At 43.1% G+C, this 21,640-nt stretch overlaps 1 protein-coding gene across 1 annotated transcript; it reads right to left on the minus strand.

Annotated features, from left to right (window-relative positions):
• Window positions 1-789: 789 nt before the first annotated feature.
• gmppb (GDP-mannose pyrophosphorylase B) lies at window positions 790-19,101 on the minus strand. Its single transcript, XM_052474210.1, has 9 exons — window positions 18,924-19,101; window positions 17,820-18,041; window positions 13,705-13,785; window positions 13,269-13,317; window positions 11,797-11,939; window positions 11,308-11,466; window positions 10,204-10,410; window positions 8,448-8,630; window positions 790-2,483 (listed from the first exon to the last, which is right to left on the minus strand). Exons 2-9 carry the CDS (start codon window positions 17,946-17,948, stop codon window positions 2,352-2,354), a joined length of 1,083 nt encoding a protein of 360 aa, XP_052330170.1. The 5' UTR covers window positions 17,949-18,041; window positions 18,924-19,101; the 3' UTR covers window positions 790-2,351.
• Window positions 19,102-21,640: the final 2,539 nt, after the last annotated feature.

The raw sequence follows: 21,640 nt of genomic DNA on the forward strand, positions 1-21,640 counted from the left end.
AATAATGAATCATTTCCACCGATGTCGATGTGTGACGGGGCCAACGTTGCTTATACACCCAACAGAATATAAACATTGGTATGAAATAGGACACAATGTAAAGTAGAATTAGGGTTTTAAGACAAAACCATTTTTTTCCCTTCTTAATTACTAGATCTTACAGTCAATCCTGAAATCACACATACTTAAATTCACTGAAATGGCACCTTTTATCCTTTAGTACACCGTTTATCATCCGAGCCCTATGGGTCCCCTGGTCAAATTAAGGGCACTACATAGTAAATAGGTTGTCATTTCAGGAACAACCTTTGTAAACGTTTATCAAACTGTCACCTATAGGAGGTGTAAAAAAAAAAAAAAACACTCCCTTCATGACATCACTTTGCATTTCCTGAATAACTTATTTTACCTTTATTTAACTAGTCAGTTAAGAACATATTCTTATTTTCAATGACTGCCTAGGAACAGTGGGTTAACTGCCTGTTCAGGGGCAGAACGACAGACTTGTACGTTGTCAGCTCGGGGGTTTGAACATGCAACCTTCCGGTTACTAGTCCAACGCTCTAACCACTAGGCTACCCTGCCGCCCCATATAAATGATATCATTGAGAAACTAGAAAGTAATTTTCCCATGGAACAAAATGTTCCGGACTTGCTTCAGCTGGAAAAAAGTATTCTCATGCTAGTCCAAGAATTGTAGAATCAATTTCAGTTATTGATTGCTGTCGCAAGTCCCATTAATGACCCATTCATACAGAATTACTATCCAGAAATATGACGTGAGAGAGATGTGTTTGAGAGACATTTCTCACTTTTATTGATATTGGTCATCAATAAATCTCAAACAATATTACATACATTAGACAATTGTGATAGAAAAATTAGGGGAAAAAAAACAAAAACAAGTTCAATTAATTAATTATATTAATATGATAAAACTACTTAATTAAAAGGAGTTCACTTGATTGTGACATCATCAGTAGTTACTGTTTGATTGACAGCTCCACTGATCGCTTCCATGGTGATTGACATATCACAAATCGATTGGACAAGGGACACATTGAAGAACAATCTTTACGTCAACCTAGTCGCAAAATTCCGCTAACTTCTGCAAAAATTCCCTGGGTTTTCATCAAAATCCTGGCTGGATTTCCTAGTTATTCCATTGTAATTCCAGGAATATTCCAAACAAGGATTTCCGGAAAACAGGCAAATTTGAGGAAAGTTAACAGGAATATTCAAATCTACCGCTCACCTTCAGAAGAGAAAGATGTACATTTTACAATCTGGACGTTTAACTCTATATCTCAGTACTCTAGTGGTCTTGGGGGAAAATCACAATCAGATCAGTCACTGACGAAACAATTCCTCTTTAAAAAAAACCAGGCAATAATATGTTTAGGGTTTGAATGAATCTCAAAAGTGCTTCCTTGATTCCTCACATCCTTTCCTCTCAGAAACAAAAGCAGGAGACAGGATGCGAAGAAGGACTTTTTAAGAGTATCCTGTGATTATGAAATCAAATGGAACGTCTCACAAAGGGGGGATAGTTTTACAGACACTGTTGCATCCAATGATCAGCTAAACCAGAATCCTTAAGATCAAAACAAATCTATTGGACCAATGAGGGTCCTAATCAAATCAACAGTAGAGCCAGTAGACTGGCAGCAGAAGAAGAGGTTGGAATCATCCCCAATGGCACCATATTCCTTATTTAGTGCACTACTGTCAACCAGAGCCACCAGGCAAATGTAGTGTACTAAATACGGAATAGGATGCCATTTCAGACCCTGACTGTCTATCCACCATACTGACAGGTAGCCAACCCAGAATCAACCCAGAATCAACCCCTAGTGTACATATAAGAGGATTGGATAGGGGTCAGCAATATGGCAAAAATGGATCCTTTATTTATACAGGTTTGTCTCATTGAAACACAAACATGTATTTTGAAAAAGAGAAGTGTTTAAAAAACACCCACCAGAAGGCAAGGTGATGCTGCTATCATACTGCGTGTGTGGACCTCAACTAACAAACTGTTTCAGATCTACTTAAGAGTCTAGGGTGGAGGAGCTAGGAATTGATTCTAGACCAGGCCGTAGCTAGCTAGTTGTCCTTGGTTTAAAATGTAAGCCCCCACTACCCAGATCCTAGCCTGGGTACCCTAGCCTGTTTCTGCCTTCGTTCCACTCCTCCATGCTAAACATATAGCATATGACAGAGGACAAGGGGTAGAATGTCAGCAGAATCAGAACGGCACCCAGTACTACTAGAAACCCATCTCTGTGGCACTTCAAGAGCTTGAGGCCTGGTTCTAAGAAAGCGCTGGTGGCCTGTCTGTTGTTCTAGAACTACATGATGATGCGCGGTTCAGGCACTGAGTCGGTGATGGACTTGTGAGGAAGCACGTTGGCACCGTTGAGGTAGAGCTCATCGTTCACAATAACATCCTCCCCGAGGACAGTCACATTCTCCATACGCACCTGAGAGAGGGAGAGACAGACAGGGAGAGAGAGAGACAGACAGAGACAGAGGGGGGAGACAGAGGGGGAAAGAGACAGAGAGGGGGAAAGAGACAGAGAGAGGGGGAAAGAGACAGAGAGAGGGGGGGAAAGAGACAGAGAGGGGGGAAAGAGACAGAGAGGGGGGAAAGAGACAGAGAGGGGGGGAAAGAGACAGAGAGGGGGGAAAGAGACAGAGAGGGGGGAAAGAGACAGAGAGGGGGGAAAGAGACAGAGAGAGGGGAAAGAGACAGAGAGAGGGGAAAGAGACAGAGAGAGGGGAAAGAGACAGAGAGAGGGGAAAGAGACAGAGAGAGGGGAAAGAGACAGAGAGAGGGGAAAGAGACAGAGAGAGGGGAAAGAGACAGAGAGAGGGGAAAGAGACAGAGAGAGGGGAAAGAGACAGAGAGAGGGGAAAGAGACAGAGAGAGGGGAAAGAGACAGAGAGGGGGGAAGACAGGGGAAAGACAGGGGGAGAGACAGAGAGAGGGGGAAAGACAGAGAGAGGGGGAGAGACAGAGAGAGGGGGGAGAGACAGAGAGAGGGGGAAGACAGAGAGGGGGAGAGACAGAGAGGGGGGAGAGACAGAGAGGGGGAGAGACAGAGAGGGGGGACAGAGAGGGGGGGACAGAGTTAAAGAGAGCTCGATAAAGCCCTAGGACACATACTGTATACATGTGAAATATACATTTTTTTCAAAAACGTTATTTCAAATGTTTGAGCTGATGTGTGTTTGATTTTGGCTTGGCGTTTGGGACTAATCATTGCTCACAGACACCGGACATTATGTGAAATACTTTCAGAGAGGGAAAAGAGCACACAGTCAGGGACAAATATGATCACGACAGGGAGAAACCCAACAAATATTTTGTTAGCGTCGCTGGATATTTTCTCCTAGATCGAAACAGACCCTGAGTCACACAGGCTGCGTTTATACAGGCCGCCCAGATTCAGCTCTTATGCAAACAATTGGCTGAAGGATCAGAATTGGGCTGCCTGTGTAAAACGCAGCCATACTGTGTTTATGTGAACTATATTGCAAAGTATGACTTGGAAATCTGTAGTCTTTTGGGACAATTCCGTTGTGTCATATCCTGTGTACCAGACCAACGGAATCAAGCACACCAAGTATTTGTGATGGCACACCTTCATATTACTCAGGCAGGGGTGTGTGTCACCATCAGTGGAGTTAATGAAGCAGTTCAGAGTCCCCCCCCCCACAGCTATTCTATTAATATACACAAATGTTCAAAAGAAAATGTCCTTGTTTTTGAAAGAAAATTAAAACTTTGTCCATTAAAATAACATCAAATTGATCAGACATACAGTGTAGACATTGTTAATGTTGTAAATGACTATTGGAAATGGCTTATTTTTAATGGAATATCTACATAGGCGTACAGAGGCCCATTATCAGCAACCATCACTCCTGTGTTCCAACGGCACGTTGTGTTAGTTAATCCAAGTTTATCATTTTAAAAAGGCTAATTGATCATTAGAAACACCTTTTGCAATTATGTTAGTACAGCTGAAAACTGTTGTTCTGATTAAAAAAATAAATAAAACTGGCCTTCATTAGACTAGTTGAATATCTGGAGCATCAGCATTTGTGGGTTCAATTACTGGGTCAAAATGGCCAGAAACAAAGAACTTTCTTCTGAAACTTGTCAGTCTATTCTTGTTCTGAGAAATGAAGACTATTCCATGCGAGAAATTGCCAAGAAACTGAAGATCTCGTACAACGCTGTGTACTACTCCCTTCACAGAACAGCGCAAACCGGCTCTAACCAGAATAGAAAGTAGAAATAGAAAGAGGAGTGGGAGGCCCCGGTGCACAACTGAGAAAGAGGACAAGTCCATTATAGTATTTAGTTTGAGAAACAGGCAAAATAACAGACCCTGGACAGAGGAACATTGCTTGTCTATGTTCTTTAGCCCATCTTAATCTATTCTGATGCTCCAGATACTCAACTGGTTTAAAGAAGGCCAGTTTCATTGCTTCTTTAATAATCAGAACAACATTTCTGGCTACAATAGTCCTTCACAACATTAACAATGTCTACACTTTATTTCTGATCAATTTGATGTTATTTTGAAATGGACAGAAATATTTTATTTTCTTTAAAAAACAACAATGATGTTGCTCTTGCTGCGGGCGATTCCCTGATCCATCTCTACGCAGACGACACCATTCTATATACTTTCGGCCCGTCATTGGACACTGTGCTATCAAACCTCCAAACGAGCTTCAATGCCATACAGCACTCCTTTCGTGGCCTCCAACTGCTCTTAAACGCTAGTAAAACCAAATGCATGCTTTTCAACCGATCGCTGCCTGCACCCGCATGCCCGACTAGCATCACCACCCTGGATGGTTCCGACCTTGAATATGTGGACATCTATAAGTACCTAGGTGTCTGGCTAGACTGCAAACTCTCCTTCCAGACTCACATCAAACATCTCCAATCAAAAATCAAATCCAGAGTCGGCTTTCCATTCCGCAACAAAGCCTCCTTCACTCACGCTGCCAAGCTTACCTAGTAAAACTGACTATCCTACCGATCCTCGACTTCGGCGATGTCATCTACAAAATGGCTTCCAACACTCTACTCAGCAAACTGGATGCAGTCTATCACAGTGCCATCCGTTTTGTCACTAAAGCACCTTATACCACCCACCACTGCGACTTGTATGCTCTAGTCGGCTGGCCCTCACTACATATTCGTCGCCAGACCCACTGGCTCCAGGTCATCTACAAGTCCATGCTAGGTAAAGCTCCGCCTTATCTCAGTTCACTGGTCACGATGGCAACACCCATCCGTAGCACGCGCTCCAGCAGGTGTATCTCACTGATCATCCCTAAAGCCAACACCTCATTTGGCCGCCTTTCGTTCCAGTACTCTGCTGCCTGTGACTGGAACGAATTGCAAAAATCGCTGAAGTTGGAGACTTTTATCTCCCTCACCAACTTCAAACATCAGCTATCCGAGCAGCTAACCGATCGCTGCAGCTGTACATAGTCTATTGGTAAATAGCTCACCCTTTTTCACCTACCTCATTCCCATACTGTTTTTATACTGTTTTTATTTATTTACTTTTCTGCTCTTTTGCACACCAATATCTCTACCTGTACATGCCCATCTGATCATTTATCACTCCAGTGTTAATCTGCAAAATTGTATTATTCGCCTACCTCCTCATGCCTTTTGCACACATTGTATATAGACTGCCCATTTTTTTCTACTGTGTTATTGACTTGCTAATTGTTTACTCCATGTGTAACTCTGTGTTGACTGTTCACACTGCTATGCTTTATCTTGGCCAGGTCGCAGTTGCAAATGAGAACTTGTTCTCAACTAGCCTACCTGGTTAAATAAAGGTGAAATAAATTTTTTTAAAAAAAAGGACATTTCTAAGAACGCTAATATATATATATATATATATATATATGGTCTAGATCATGGGTGTCAAACTCTGGCCCGTGGGCCAAATTTGGCCCGCGGGGTAATTATATTTGGCCCGCGAGACAATACCAAATTACTACTAGAGGTAGCCCGCCGGTATTATACAGCGCATTCACCACTAATACTACGAATCCCATAATGCTCTGCTGTTTTCGCGCGCCAATCAGGACAGGACCCAGAAACGCTCTCTCCTCTGTGACAGTAGTCATAGCAACAGACGCTACAACTGTCAGCGAGCTAACCCTTCCCAAAAATGGCGAAAAGAAAGGCAGAAAACAGGAGCTTTCTGGACAAGTGGGAGGCAGAATATCTGTTTACATATGTAAAAGACAAACCTGTTTGTCTGTTTGTGGAGTCAACGTGGCTGTAAGTAAGGAGTACAACATTAGATGACACTATGAAACGAAACACCATGACAAATACAAGGACCTGGACATGACTCAATGGAGCCAGAAAGTAGAGGAGATGAAAAGAAGTTTGGTTTCACAACAGAATATGTTTAAAAAGCCACATCACAAAGCGAGGCTGCTGTAAAGGCTAGTTATATAGTGGCAGCAGAGATCGCAAAATCAGCCCGGCCCTTTAATGAGGGAGAGTTCATGAAAAAGTGCATGATGAAGGTTTGTGACCTCATATGCCCAGAGAAAAAACAAGCATTTTTTGAGCAGGAACACAGTAGCTGATCGCACATGTGATCTTGCCACCAATCTGTATGACCAGCTGATGGAAAAGGGAAAAGATTTTGTTGCGTTCTCCGTCGCTGTGGATGAGAGCTGCGACGCATCTGATACTGCTCAGCTGTCAGTCTTCATCCGTGGAGTGGACTCAAATCTGTGTGTTACGGAGGAGCAATTAGGATTCAAATCAATGCATGGCACAACCACAGGAAAGGAAATCTTTGAGGAGGTTTCCAAATGTGTAACTGAAATAAAGCTGCCGTGGGATAAACTCGTTGGATTAACGACAGATGGTGCGCCAGCGATGTGCGGTAAAAGAGTGGACTGGTGGGCATGGTTCGGGAGAAGATGCGGGAAGAGAACTGTGCAGGTGAGCTAACTGTTTACCACTGCATCATACATCAGGAAGCACTGTGTGCCAAAGCCCTAAAGATGGAACATGTTATGACCACAGTAACACAGTTAACTTTATAAGAGCCAAAGGTCTAAATCACCGCCAGTTTAAATCTTTTCTGGAGGAGTGTGGTTCGGAATACGCAGACGTGCCGTATCACACAGAGGTGAGATGGCTAAGCAGAGGAAAAGTACTGAACAGATGTTTCGAGCTGCATGAGGAAATATGTCAATTCCTGGAAACCAAAGGGAAGGATACAGCAGAGCTCCGGGAGCAAAAGTTCCTGTGTGAGCTGGCCTTTCTCTGTGACATCTCGAGCCATCTCGATGCGCTGAACCTGCAGCTTCAGGGGCGGGGGCGCATCATCACAGACATGTACGCTGCAGTGAGGGCCTTCAAAACTAAACTGTGCCTGTGGGAGAATCAGATGCTGCAAGGAAACCCTTGCCATTTTCCCTGCTGCCAATCCATAAAAGCGCAGATCTCTACCGCAGTGTTCCCATGCGCACAGTTTGCTGAAAAACTCAGTGTTCTCGCCGCTGAGTTTAGCCGGCGATTTGCCGACTTTGATGCCCAGAAATGCAAGTTTGAACTGCTTAGTAATCCCTTCGCAGTTGATGTGGAAAATGCACCAACCAACATCCAAATGGAGCTGATTGAACTCCAGTGCAACGACACGCTGAAGTCAAAGTATGATGCTGTGGGCGCAGCACAGTTTCCACGGTTCATCCCTGACACAATGCCTCAGCTCCGCACCTAAGCTGCTCAGATGCTCTCCATGTTCGGCAGCACTTATCTATGCGAGCAACTTTTCTCCTCGATGAAGATGACCAAAACAACTCACAGGAGACGTCTGACTGATGAACATCTTCGCTCGATACTGAGGATTTCTTCAGCTCAGAGCTTGAGCCCAGACATTGATGAACTAGCATCCAAGAAGAGATGCCAGGTATCTGGCTTGGGCACATCAGATTAGACCAGTGTGCAATAATTAACGTTTTCTTTATGCACTTTTTCTTGCTACAAGGCATGGGCTTGAATGGTTGATTGATTTATTATCATTTTATTTGTAAAATTATTAGCCAGTGGAAAAAGTTGATTTTGGTATTTAAATCAGAAGGCTGCAAATAGAAAAGAGGCATACAATTTTTATTTACATTTTATTTATTTAATAAATGAATGCAATTGATGTGTTTTTACATTTAAATTCGATTTTGCATGTCTCCACTATTAAATTATATTTGGGAGTATGGTAATGCGAGTTTGTGTGAAGATTGAGTCTAGTTAATGAAGTAGTAAACAGTCCTCTACTCTTAAAAATAATATCTCCGTGGTATTATTACACAGATATAACTATATTCAACAGGGTCTAATCACCCACTGTGTGTGTGTGTGTCTCCTCTCTACTCACCCACTGTCCTACTGAGGAGCTCCACCCTACGATGCAGGACTCGAGCCAAGAGTGTGATCTGACCCTTGACCCCTTCAGTACCGTACACCTTTTAATCCTGACCCCGTCCTCCAGCACCACCCCCGCCCCGATGGTCACGTTGGGCCCGATGGTGCAGTTCTCCCCTATCTGGGCTGTAGGATCCTGGACCAGAACACAGAGCAATGCCAGGTTAGAATATGGCATGTACATATAAAGCTGATCTTGGATCAGGTCCATTTTGTTCATATACTCATATTCATTATGGATCTAAAGGCTAAACTGATCCTAGATCAGCACGCCGAGGACAAAGAGCCTGGTTATATCTGATCTTCTGACGAGGCTCCCTCTGGTGGGATGCGTCTGTAACTGCAGGAACATACCACGTGTAACTAAACAGTAATTGATGGAATGGACTAAAATCCTACACCCGGTGAATGTCTATATTTTGTGGCTTAGTCCAGACACAAACCCTAGGACCTCATGACCTGAAAGGTGTCAGCTAAATGGAGGAGCCACCACCAAGCCAACCAGAGGGCAGCTAAATGGAGGAGCCACCACCAAGCCAATCAGAGGGCATGTAAATGGAAGCCTGATCTTGGCCAATCAGAGGGCAGTCCTAAATGGAGGAGCCATATTCAAGCCAATCAGAGGGCAGCTAAATGGATCCTAGAGCCACCACCAAGCCAATCAGAGGCCTGGTTAAATGGAGGATCTTCTGCCACCAGGCCAACCAGAGGGCAGCTGTAAATGGAGGAGCCACCACCAAGCCAATCAAACAGTAATTGATGGAATGGAGCCACCAAAGCCAATCAGAGGGCAGTCTAAATTTTGAGCCGCCACCAAGCCAATCAGACACTAAATGGAGGAGCCACCATGACCAATCAGAGGGCAGCTAAATGGAGGAGCCACCACCAAGCCAATCAGAGGGCAGCTAAATGGAGGAGCCGCCGCCAAGCCAACCAGAGGGCAGCTAAATGGAGGAGCCACCACCAAGCCAATCAGAGGGCAGCTAAATGGAGGAGCCACCACCAAGCCAATCAGAGGGCAGCTAAATGGAGGAGCCACCACCAAGCCAACCAGAGGGCAGCTAAATGGAGGAGCCACCACCAAGCCAATCAGAGGGCAGCTAAATGGAGGAGCCACCACCAAGCCAACCAGAGGGCAGCTAAATGGAGGAGCCACCACCAAGCCAATCAGAGGGCAGCTAAATGGAGGAGCCACCACCAAGCCAACCAGAGGGCAGCTAAATGGAGGAGCCACCACCAAGCCAATCAGAGGGCAGCTAAATGGAGGAGCCACCACCAAGCCAACCAGAGGGCAGCTAAATGGAGGAGCCACCAGCCTATCAGAGCCTAAATGGAGAGCCACCACCAAGCCAATCAGAGCAGCTAAATGGAGGAGCCACCACCAAGCCAATCAGAGGGCAGCTAAATGGAGGAGCCACCACCAAGCCAATCAGAGGGCAGCTAAATGGAGGAGCCACCACCAAGCCAATCAGAGGGCAGCTAAATGGAGGAGCCACCACCAAGCCAATCAGAGGGCAGCTAAATGGAGGAGCCACCACCAAGCCAATCAGAGGGCAGCTAAATGGAGGAGCCACCACCAAGCCAATCAGAGGGCAGCTAAATGGAGGAGCCACCACCAAGCCAATCAGAGGGCTACTGCTAATGTTTTTCAGATCTGCCTGCCTTGTTGAACGGAGTTATATGATCCGGTGTCAGACTGGTTGACTCACCACCAGCACGTTACCCAGGAACCCAGGCCCAGTCTTCAGTCTGTCAGGTGTGTGTTGTCGTACAGACTGCAGGTACATACACATCCCCGTCAGGAAGTCCTTAGGCTGACCAATGTCCATCCAGAACCCTTGTAGCTCCATTGCGTAGAGATGGTTCTCCTCAGCCATTAAGGGGAAGATCTCTTTCTCAATAGAGGTGGGCCTGAGCTGGAAGAATACAATATACACAGAGTGTAAAAAAACAAAACAAACATGAACACCTGCTCTTTCCATGACATAGACTGGCCAGATTAAAGTTATGGTTCCCGACTGATGTCCCGTGTTGATGTCAAAGAAGGATTTTTAAGCCTTGAGACATGGATTGTGTATGTGGTACCATTCCAAGGGTGAATGGGCAAAACAAAAGATTTAAAGTGCCTTTGAATGGGTTATGGTAGTAGGTGCCAGGCGCACCGGTTTGAGTGTTTCAAGAACTGCAACGCTGCTGGGATTTTAACACCCAACAGTTTCCTGTGTGTATCAAGAATGGTCCACCACCCAAAGGACATCCAGCAAACTAGACACAACTGTGGGGAAGCATTGGAGTCAACATGGGCCAGCATCCCTGTGGAACGCTTTCAACACCTTGTAGAGTCACAACATAGGCCAGCATCCATGTGGAAATGCTTTCGACACCTTGCAGTCCATGCCCCGACGAATCGAGGCGTTTCTCATAATATAATATATAATATATGCCATTTAGCAGACGCTTTTATCCAAAGCGACTTACAGTCATGTGTGCATACATTCTACGTATGGGTGGTCCCGGGGATCGAACCCACTACCCTGGCGTTACAAGCGCCATGCTCTACCAACTGAGCTACAGAAGGACCAATGTCTTGTACACACAGTGTACGTACCACAATCCACTTTAGCACACCATTTTATCCAACGTGACTTGCAGTACAGTGAGTGGACACATTTTCAGAACATCGGCTTAAGGTTACAAAATAGATTCTATAAATAGATTCTAAATCCACGAAGAAAAAAAACGGTTTTCTTTACTAGCTGTGTCGAAACATCATATTATGTGCTAAAATGAAGAGGTTTCACATCCGCACTAACCTTGATCCTCTTGAGCATGGTTGGGCTAAAGATGTACATCCCAGCGTTGATCTTGTTGGAGACGAACACCTGGGGTTTCTCCACAAATCGGTGGATGCGTCCGCTCTCTACCTCGTACATCACCACGCCATACTTCGACGGCTCCTCTACCTTCGTCACCTAGGAACAGACACGGTCACCAGCGCTCGTTTGAGACGGACTACATTGCAGTCTACCAATCCCCTCGCATCACCAATAACTCAGGTTTCGTCTTGCTCAAGCTGATCCCCTGAAACAGTTTGACAGTGTTCATTGGCCTGCTCTAACAGCAGAGGTCCCTTGCCTCTAAAACACTCCTGATAAGTTTATAAGCAACGTGGTAGTATTTCCACCTTGCCGTCCGATTGGCTGGGTGGTATTTTTCACCATGTGGCTTAAACCCAGCCAATCCTCTCAGCACTACAGGAGTATCTAGGAGCTACAGGGCCAACAGTAACAGTTTCCACTTACCACAATGGTCCCCTCTCTGCCGTGGTGCTTGTGGAACTTTAACATGTCCTCGAAGGGAAAGTCACAGATAACGTCACTGTTGAGGACGAAGAATGGCTCGTCGTTGTCCGTTAGCAGCTCTCTGGCCAGAGCAAGAGGACCGGCTGGGGGGGTAGGGGGAGGGGGGCGACGACAAGATAAACTCTGAGTTAACAATTCTTTTAACTTTGTTAAATATCCATAAGCATAAAGGACCAAAACTGGAGGTGTACAGCTCAATACTATTTTATGCCAATGAAAAGATCTATTGCTGCTGGGTTGAAAATGGCCATATTTATTTATTTAACCTTTTTTGATAAGAAAAATCAAGTCAATTGATCAATAATATAATAATTATCTTAGCAAAAAGGTTTATTTTTTATTTATAATCTGTAGAAATTATGAGAATAGAAAGGTTCAGAACTTGTGAAAGATAACAGCACAGTTGAAAAATATATGGCAAACAGAAATCCAATATGGATGGTGTTATGAGATAGATGGGAGGAGTTGAACGGAGCTGAATGATGGGATTGGATGGTGTTATGAGATAGATGGGAGGGGTTGAACGGAGCTGAATGATGGGATTGGATGGTGTTATGAGATAGATGGGAGGAGTTGAACAGAGCTGAATGATGGGATTGGATGGTGTTATGAGATAGATGGGAGGAGTTGAACGGAGCTGAATGATGGGATTGGATGGTGTTATGAGATAGATGGGAGGGGTTGAACGGAGCTGAATGATGGGATTGGATGGTGTTATGAGATAGATGGGAGGGGTTGAACGGAGCTGAATGATGGGATTGGATGGTGTTATGAGATAGATGGGAGGAGTTGAACAGAGCTGAATGATGGGATTGGATGGTGTTATGAGATAGATGGGAGGAGTTGAACGGAGCTGAATGATGGGATTGGATGGTGTTATGAGATAGATGGGAGGGGTTGAACGGAGCTGAATGATGGGATTGGATGGTGTTATGAGATAGATGGGAGGAGTTGAACAGAGCTGAATGTTGGGAACAATAACAACTAACAACAAGATAACTCATGTAAAACAGTCTGTCCATAAAACATATATTGGTTCATTACTTTTGTGAAAGAAATAGATAGAGGTTGAAGTTAGAGGAAGGACAGGAGTGAAAAAAATAACAAAACTATTGTGAAATAGACTGGGCCCATAAAATCTATAAGCAGGAAGTAGAAGCAAAAAAAATGTATGGGGGATTGGAAGTGATGCAGACAATTATATTGATGGAAGCTACAATCTATCTGCAATATTAAAGCTGACCCCCCCCAAAAAAAAAAAAAACCCAAATGATTCAAATAAGATACCGCGCCGACAGCAAGCGAACGGCCCTGTACTATGCAAACAGACAAAACAGTCTGGGGAGATTTCTCCCTAACTTGTAGGAGCAGACTAATGACTGCATACGCCCCAGTTGATCATCAGGTTGTACCTGTTCCAAGTGGCTCCTTCTCATGTGACAGGGAGATTCTAATACCGAGCTGTAAAACAGACAACAGTACATGTGTTAACTGGCTCCTTCTCATGTGACAGGGAGATTCTAATACCGAGCTGTAAAACAGACAACAGTACATGTGTGCTTAAATTTGTTTAGACAAAAAGCTCTTCTCATGTGACAAAACAATACATACATTGAAAACAGACAACAGTACATGTCTTCCTGGTACCCTTCTCATGTGACAGGGAGATCAGACATGTAAAACAGACAGCCAGATCACATGGTTAACTCCAGCTCATGTGACAGGGAGATTCTAATACCGAAAAACAGACAACTTTCCTTTCCTGGATACAAGTGTTTAATTTGTTTAGACAAAAAGCTCCAATACAAAACAATACATACATTGACAATAGGGAGAAAAAAGCCTTACCCTCTCTTCCTGTACCCTCATCTCTCGCTCCAACAGATCAGACATGTAACTGACAGCCAGGATCACATGGTTAACTCCAGCCTGTCGACAGTCAGACACAGAATAAACAAAGTACACTTTCCTTTCCTGGATACAAAACGTTTCATTATGTTGAGTGTACAGTAAGGAATAAGAAGGCCTACTCTGTGTACACTGTACTGGAGTAGGTAGGTACGGCTATTTACACTGTACTGGAGTAGGTAGGTACGGCCATTTACACTGTACTGGAGTAGGTAGGTACGGCCATTTACACTGTACTGGAGTAGGTAGGCGCGGCCATTTACACTGTACTGGAGTAGGTAGGCGCGGCCATTTACACTGTACTGGAGTAGGTAGGCGCGGCCATTTACACTGTACTGGAGTAGGTAGGTGCGGCCATTTACACTGTACTGGAGTAGGTAGGTACGGCCATTTACACTGTACTGGAGTAGGTAGGCGCGGCCATTTACACTGTACTGGAGTAGGTAGGTACGGCCATTTACACTGTACTGGAGTAGGTAGGCGCGGCCATTTACACTGTACTGGACAGTTGAAGTCGGAAGTTTACATACACCTTAGCCAAATACATTTCAACTCAGTTTTGCATAATTCCTGACATTTAATCCTAGTAAAAAAATCCCCTGTTTTAGGTCAGTTAGGATCATCATTATTTTAAAAATGTGAAATGTCAGAATAATTAGTAGAGAGAATGATTTATTTCAGATTTTACTTTCATCACAATCCCAGTGGTCAGAAGTTTAGATGCTAACAAATACTAATTTAGTGTATTGCCTTTAAATTGTTTAACTTGGGTCAAACGTTTTAGGTAGCCTTCCACAAGCTTCCCAAAATAAGTTGGGTGAATTTTGGCCCATTCCTCTCGACAGAGCTGGTGCAATGAGTCAGGTTTGTAGGCCTCCTTGCTCGCACATGCTTTTTCAGTTCCGCCTCCAAATTTTCTTTAGTATTGAAGTCAGGGCTTTGTGATGGCCACTCCAATACCTTGACATTGTTGTCCTCAAGCCATTTTGCCACAACTAGTATGCTTGGGGTCATTGTCCATTTGAAAGACCCATTTGCAAACACTCTTTAACTTCCTGACTGATGTCTTGAGATGTTGCTTCAATATATCCACAATTTTCCTACCGCATGAAGCCATCTATTTTGTGAAGTGTAACAGTCCCTCCTGCAGCAAAGCATCCCCACAAGCATGATGCTGCCACCCCCATGCTTCACGGTTGGGATGGTGTTCTTCGGCTTGTAAGCCTCTCCCTTTTTCCTCTAAACATAACGATGGTCATTATGGCCAAACAGTTCTATTTTTGTTTCATCAGACGAGAGGACATTTCTCCAAAAAGTACAATCTTTGTCCCTATGTGCAGTTGCAAACCGTAGTCTGTATTTTTTATGGTGGTTTTGGAGCAGTGGCTTCTTCCTTGCTGAGTGGCCTTTCAGGTTGTTGATATAGGACTCGTTTGACTGTGGATATAGATACTTTTGCACCTGTTTCCTCCAGCATCTTCACAAGGTCCTTTGCGGTTGTTCTGGGATTGATTTGCACTTTTCGCACCAAAGTACATTCATCTCTAGGAGACAGACAGAACGCGTCTACTTCCTGAGTGGTATGACGGCTGCATGGTCCCATGGTGTATATACTTGCGTACTATTATTTGTACAGATGAATGTGGTACCTTCAGGCATTTGGAAATAGCTCCCAAGGATGAACCAGACTTGTGGAGGTCTACAATTAATTTTTTTCTGAAGTCTTAGCTGATTTCTTTTGATTTTCACATGATGTCAAGCAAAGAGGCACTGAGTTTGAATGTAGGCCTTGAAATACATCCACAGATACACCTCCAATTGACTCACATTATGTCAATTAGCCTATCAGAAGCTTCTAAAGCCATGATCATTTTCTGGAATTTTCCAAGCTGTTTAAAGGCACAGTCAATTTAGTGTATGTAAACTTCTGACCCACTGGAATTGTGATACAGTCAATTATAAGTAATAATAATAATCTGTAGGGAAACAATTGTTGGAAAAATTACTTGTGTCCTGTACAAAGTAGATGTCCGAACCGACTTGTGTCCTGTACAAAGTAGATGTCCTAACCGACTTGTGTCATGTACAAAGTAGATGTCCTAACCGACTTGTGTCATGTACAAAGTAGATGTCCTAACCGACTTGTGTCATGTACAAAGTAGATGTCCTAACCAACTTGTGTCATGTACAAAGTAGATGTCCTAACCGACTTGTGTCATGTACAAAGTAGATGTCCTAACCGACTTGTGTCATGTACAAAGTAGATGTCCTAACCGACTTGTGTCATGTACAAAGTAGATGTCCTAACCAACTTGTGTCATGTACAAAGTAGATGTCCTAACCAACTTGTGTCATGTACAAAGTAGATGTCCTAACCGACTTGTGTCATGTACAAAGTAGATGTCCTAACCGACTTGCCAAAACTATAGTTTGTTAACAAGACATTTGTGAAGTTGTTGAAAAACAAGTTAATGACTCCAACCTAAGTGCATGTACAACCTAGATGTTCAACTGTACATTCAAATCATATGTATTTATAGATGTCCTAACATCAGCTGATATCTCAAAGTAGATGAAACCCAGACACAGCCTTTACACTGTACAAAGTAGATGTAACCGACTTGTCATGTACAATGTGAATGTTACAGATTTATAATCTACAAAGAGATGGATTTATGATCTATGAATGTCATGATGGCAAAGTAGATGACTCACTATTCAGCCTTGTGTCATGTACAGCAGTCAGATGTAATAACTCACTATTGTCATGCTACAGCAGTCAGATGTCCTAACTCACTTGTCAGCCATGAGTCCAACAGCAGTCAGATGTCCAATAGACTCACTAGTCAGCCTTGTACAAAGCAGTCAGTAACAGACTCACTAGTCAGCCTTGAGCTCCAACAGCAGTCAGACCAATAGACTCACTAGTCAGCCTTGAGTCCAACAGCAGTCAGTAACAGACTCACTAGTCAGCCTAGATGTCCAACCATCAGTACAAAGTAGATGTCACTAGTCAGCCTTGCTCCAAAGCAGTCAGTTTGTTAACAAGACATTTGTGAAGCCTTGAGCTCCAACAAGCCAGAGTTAATGACTCAACTAGTCAGCCTTGAGCTTCAACTGTACATCATATGCAATTTATAAAGTCAGCCTTGAGCTCCAACATCAGTCAGTAACAGACTCAAAGTCAGCCTTGAGCCCAACAGCACAGCCATTTAGACTCACTAGTAGCCTTAGCTCCAACAGCAGTCAGTAACAGACTCAATGTCAGATTTATAATCATCAGTCAGTAACAGACTTTAGTGAGCCTTGAAGCTCCAACAGCAGTCAGGTAATAGACTCACTATTCAGCCTTGAGCTCCAACAGCAGTCAGAGTAATAGACTCACTATTCAGGCTTGAGCTCCAACAGCAGTCAGAGCAATAGACTCACTAGTCAGCCTTGAGCTCCAACAGCAGCCAGAGCAATAGACTCACTAGTCAGCCTTGAGCTCCAACAGCAGCCAGAGTAATAGACTCACTAGTCAGCCTTGAGCTCCAACAGCAGTCAGAGTAATAGACTCACTATTCAGGCTTGAGCTCCAACAGCAGTCAGAGCAATAGACTCACTAGTCAGCCTTGAGCTCCAACAGCAGTCAGAGTAATAGACTCACTAGTCAGCCTTGAGCTCCAACAGCAGTCAGAGTAATAGACTCACTAGTCAGCCTTGAGCTCCAACAGCAGTCAGAGTAATAGACTCACTAGTCAGCCTTGAGCTCTAACAGCAGTCAGAGCAATAGACTCACTAGTAAGCCTTGAGAAGTAATTCTACCAGGTCTTGTTTAAACTACTAACAAAATAGCACTCCAGCTTGTTGTCAATGAGGTGTTCTCCAATGTTCAATTGTGTAAACAATTCCTTTTTTTAAAACTTCAATTTAGTTTCATTTTTTTGATAATACATTGACATTCTGTCCTTGTGCATACTGTATCTACACTACGCATGTGAATGTTACAGTAAATAGATTACACATCAATGATAAATTAATATTCACAATGACAGGTTGTTGGAGTCACTAACCTTGACCAGGGCTTCTACTTGATGCAGAAGGATGGGTTTGTTGGCAAACTCCACCAGTGGTTTAGGCACACTGAGGGTTAAAGGCCTGAGTCGAGTCCCATAGCCACCGACTAGGATCAGAGCTTTCATCTTGGCCCAGTACGAGATGGGGTCATCAATGGGTAAAAGAGATCAGGATGGCCGCGAGCATCAAGTCCTGGGAGATTGAGGTTATAGTGGAGCCTAGATACAATAATCAAAAACGTGTGACATGAGTGAATCCTCCATGACTGTACTAGAACAGTCATACACATGCAACATTGGATTCAGAGGTGTAGCTGTAAAGAAGTGTGTTCAGAAACCATTGCTGTTTAGATTGAAATGTAATGACTGAACCATGGCTGAGAATGTGTAATCGTTGGTTTACCCCTTAACAGTTGTTATATTTATAACAGTCTCGTTGAGCAAGTGTTGACAGTGTCACGGGCTGTCACCCTCCTTCACTCCCCTAGTAAGCGATTGTCCTTGACGGTACAATGTAAATAACCTTACAACATACTAGAAACCATGTATTGTTCCTGAATACACCCCACCCAGCTAACTACGTGCACCTTTTGCCTTCCTCAGTCCTAGTAGCAAGTTAGCTGATTAGCTAACTAACTGTCTGTCTGGACAAATACACCATGATAACAACAAAATATGTTCAGCTGATACGAGTAAACAAATCACAGTGGTTTCAACTCACAGGAAGCGTATTTAGTTAACTACCCAAGTTAGATAGTTAAGTTAGCGTCCTGTCTTGGTTAGCTAGCTATCGAAGATAGCTAAATGAATGAAATATGAAACCAGCAAATTCAATAACCATCATCAAGCATCATTTTTTGCTGGAGAGTTGAGGAACTTCAATCTCTACAATCTACAATCTACAAAACTACAATCTCTTTGAAAAGAAAGAAAAACTATAAATAAACTGTACATCTTTAGCTAGCCAAACTTCATACATCGACCTAGCTAAAACGTACAGTAAGTAACGTTAGCTTCCTAGCCAACAATCGTTAAGTTGGCTAGCTAGCTGGATGGTAGCTAAATCAACAACAAAGTACAAAAAGACAAAACAAAACTCACTCAAAAAAGTTAATAAATCCTTTGCCAAGTTGCTTCTTCAAAAGGTCAAGAAATAGCTAGAACTGACTATGTATCAATATGACACGTAACCACTGAACAACGTGTAAATACGTGGTTTTAAATCCTTGAATGACAAGAAACACTTTAAAACATTATTTCCGGGCGGATCAAGACCACAATGCCTTTCGACTACAACTGGTGACGTAAAAAAGGGACGTTGGAATTAAAATATGCACCTTCACATTTGCCATTGGGGCTAAAAAACAACAACAACATAATTGTGGATATAATATGAATTTATTTAAGACTATACGAGTGCATAGTATTATCAGGATCTCTAAAATGCGGGTTTTATTTTGCGTTTTATTAGTAACCATAGCCGGTAATAGAACGTCTCAAATCCTTGTTTGGCCGCGCCCCTTTGTTTCTTGACCAATCACAGAAAAACAACGTGGCTAGGAAGTGCTGTCAAAATGCCACTTTATTTATTTATATATATTTGTGTCTTACAATATGTATTTATATATATATATAGTGAATGGACATGATAACAAACATCTAAAATCTGGATAACATAAAGTTGCCCCAATATGTGAGTAAACGACAGTGATTGGGAACCTCAAAATGGCACAACACAAGACAGGTGCTCAACTGTCATAAAGGGCGCGTTGTGAGTGTTAACATAGAGAGAGGCCCAACTATCCCTCCAGGACGTGGCATTGTTTCGCTCACCTAGCAAGGAATTTTTTTGTGTGGAGGTCAATGAGAGTGTCGAATTTGGTCAACAACAAAAATGAATGGCTTACTTGCTACGTGAGGTTTATTTGATCGAATAGAAGCGTCATGCTTAAGTTGTTACGAGTGTATTGATATATATGTAGGATACTTAACATCCTGGCAACTTTGAGAGAAAAAAACTATATCGTAATTTGTAAGTCGCTCTGGATAAGAGCGTCTGCTAAATGACTTAAATGTAAAATGTAAATGTAAATATCGGAGTTGTCTTGATGTATATGCATATTCATGGCATGAGGCGTGTAGTGTAGCATCTCTCTCCATTGAATACAGGCTGCTGACGTCAACAACCCTCATCGAATATTCAAAAAGTGATTACAATAATGGAATGTATTTAATTTTTTATTAAACAAGGCAAGTCAGTTATGAATACATTATTATTTACAATGACGGCCGACTATCCACCAATCCAAAGGAAGGATTGGTGGGAGCAAGACAGCCCACCGTGCTGCTTTGTGGACAACGACTCTCATTCGTAGAGTGGAGTATAGAGCCCCACAGTGGAAGTGTCATAATACCCATAAAACCTAGCGGTCAAACAGGGAACTTTTTCAGTTGTTTTTCCACCATTCATTTTTCACAAAGGGGATTTTAGAGGGCTGTGTTGTGTAGACTTACTGCTCCAGTCTCAACTGTTCTGACTGTGGCTATGAAACCTTGACTTGTTCACCGACGCGCCACCTGTCCCAGACCTGCTGTTTTCAATTCTCTAGAGACAGCAGGAGCGGTAGAGATACTCTGAATGATCGGCTATGAAAAGCCAACTGACATTTACTCCTGAGGTGCTGACCTGTTGCACCCTCGACAACCACTGTGATTATTATTATTTGAGCCTGCTGGTCATCTATGAACATTTAAACAGCTTGGCCGTGTTGTTATAATCTCCACCCGGCACAGCCAGAAGAGGACTGGCCACCCCTCATAGCCTAGTACCTCTCTAGGTTTCTTCCTAGGGTTTGGCCTTTCTAGGGAGTTTTCCTAGCCATTGTGCTTCTACACCTGCATTGCTTGCTGTTTGGGGTTTTAGGCTGGGTTTCTGTACAGCACTTTGTGACATCAGCTGATGTAAGAAGGGCTATATGAATAAATTTGATTGAAATAAACATGTTTCCAACTACCATATCACATCCTCACAAACTGAAATCATATGTGTGTGGATTGCACAATCAATTAGTGAGCGAGAGCCTCATATTTCCCATTCGTTTGTATATCCACTGCTAGCTAACATGAATACAACGTTGGTCACGTTTGGGTGGGTCAAACAAAAACAACCTAATAATTGGTTGACAATAGAACCTCCCACAATCCAGGCGATGGCTTCAGGATGAAGTTGGTGAAGAGCCACTGCAGAAACGTGCAGTCGACTTTTGTAAAATTCATGCAATCTACAATTTTTATCCTCATAAAGCAAAACACTTTGAAATCAAATAACATTTTATTTTTCACATATGCCGAATACAAAATGTTTAGACCTTACCGTGAAATGCTTACTTACAAGCCCTTAACCAACAATGCAGTTAAGAAAAATAAGTTTAAAAAATATTTACATTAAAAAAAAATCAAGTTTAAAAGGTAACACAAAATAATGAGGATATATATACAGGGGAAAGTAATCCGCTTGAACGTGATTTCCAAGTTGCCAGATGTTTTGAACTAGGTGGTGAGCCGTAGTAAGCAATCTGGTTTTGTTTTCGAGATGATCGATCTCTGTCGAGGGAGGAGCTGGTTTTTACAGTGTGAATGTATTTATTTTGAACACATTTCCATTTGTTGGCTATGTCAATTTTTCTCAAAATACTTACTTTTATGTTTTCTAGCTGGACAGGCTTAGCTCTAGCTCTGCTGATCACGTCTGCCAAATCACGCTATCCGTATCAAAGGTAGTAGACAGCTGTAGCAGACAGCTGGTGATACCCGACAAA

Source organism: Oncorhynchus keta, chromosome 21 (genome assembly GCF_023373465.1).
Source record: "Oncorhynchus keta strain PuntledgeMale-10-30-2019 chromosome 21, Oket_V2, whole genome shotgun sequence".
NCBI classification, from domain to species: Eukaryota; Metazoa; Chordata; class Actinopteri; order Salmoniformes; family Salmonidae; genus Oncorhynchus; species Oncorhynchus keta.

Excerpts from the sequence above, each read along its gene's own strand:
- gmppb (XM_052474210.1), bottom strand. The coding sequence starts at position 17,948 with ATGAAAGCTCTGATCCTAGTCGGTGGCTATGGGACTCGACTCAGGCCT. Across the intron at positions 13,786-17,819 it reads AAGTAGAAGCCCTGGTCAAG|GCTGGAGTTAACCATGTGAT; the intron begins GTTAGTGACTCC and ends GACTGTCGACAG. Across the intron at positions 13,318-13,704 it reads TGAGGGTACAGGAAGAGAGG|CTCGGTATTAGAATCTCCCT; the intron begins GTAAGGCTTTTT and ends TCTGTTTTACAG.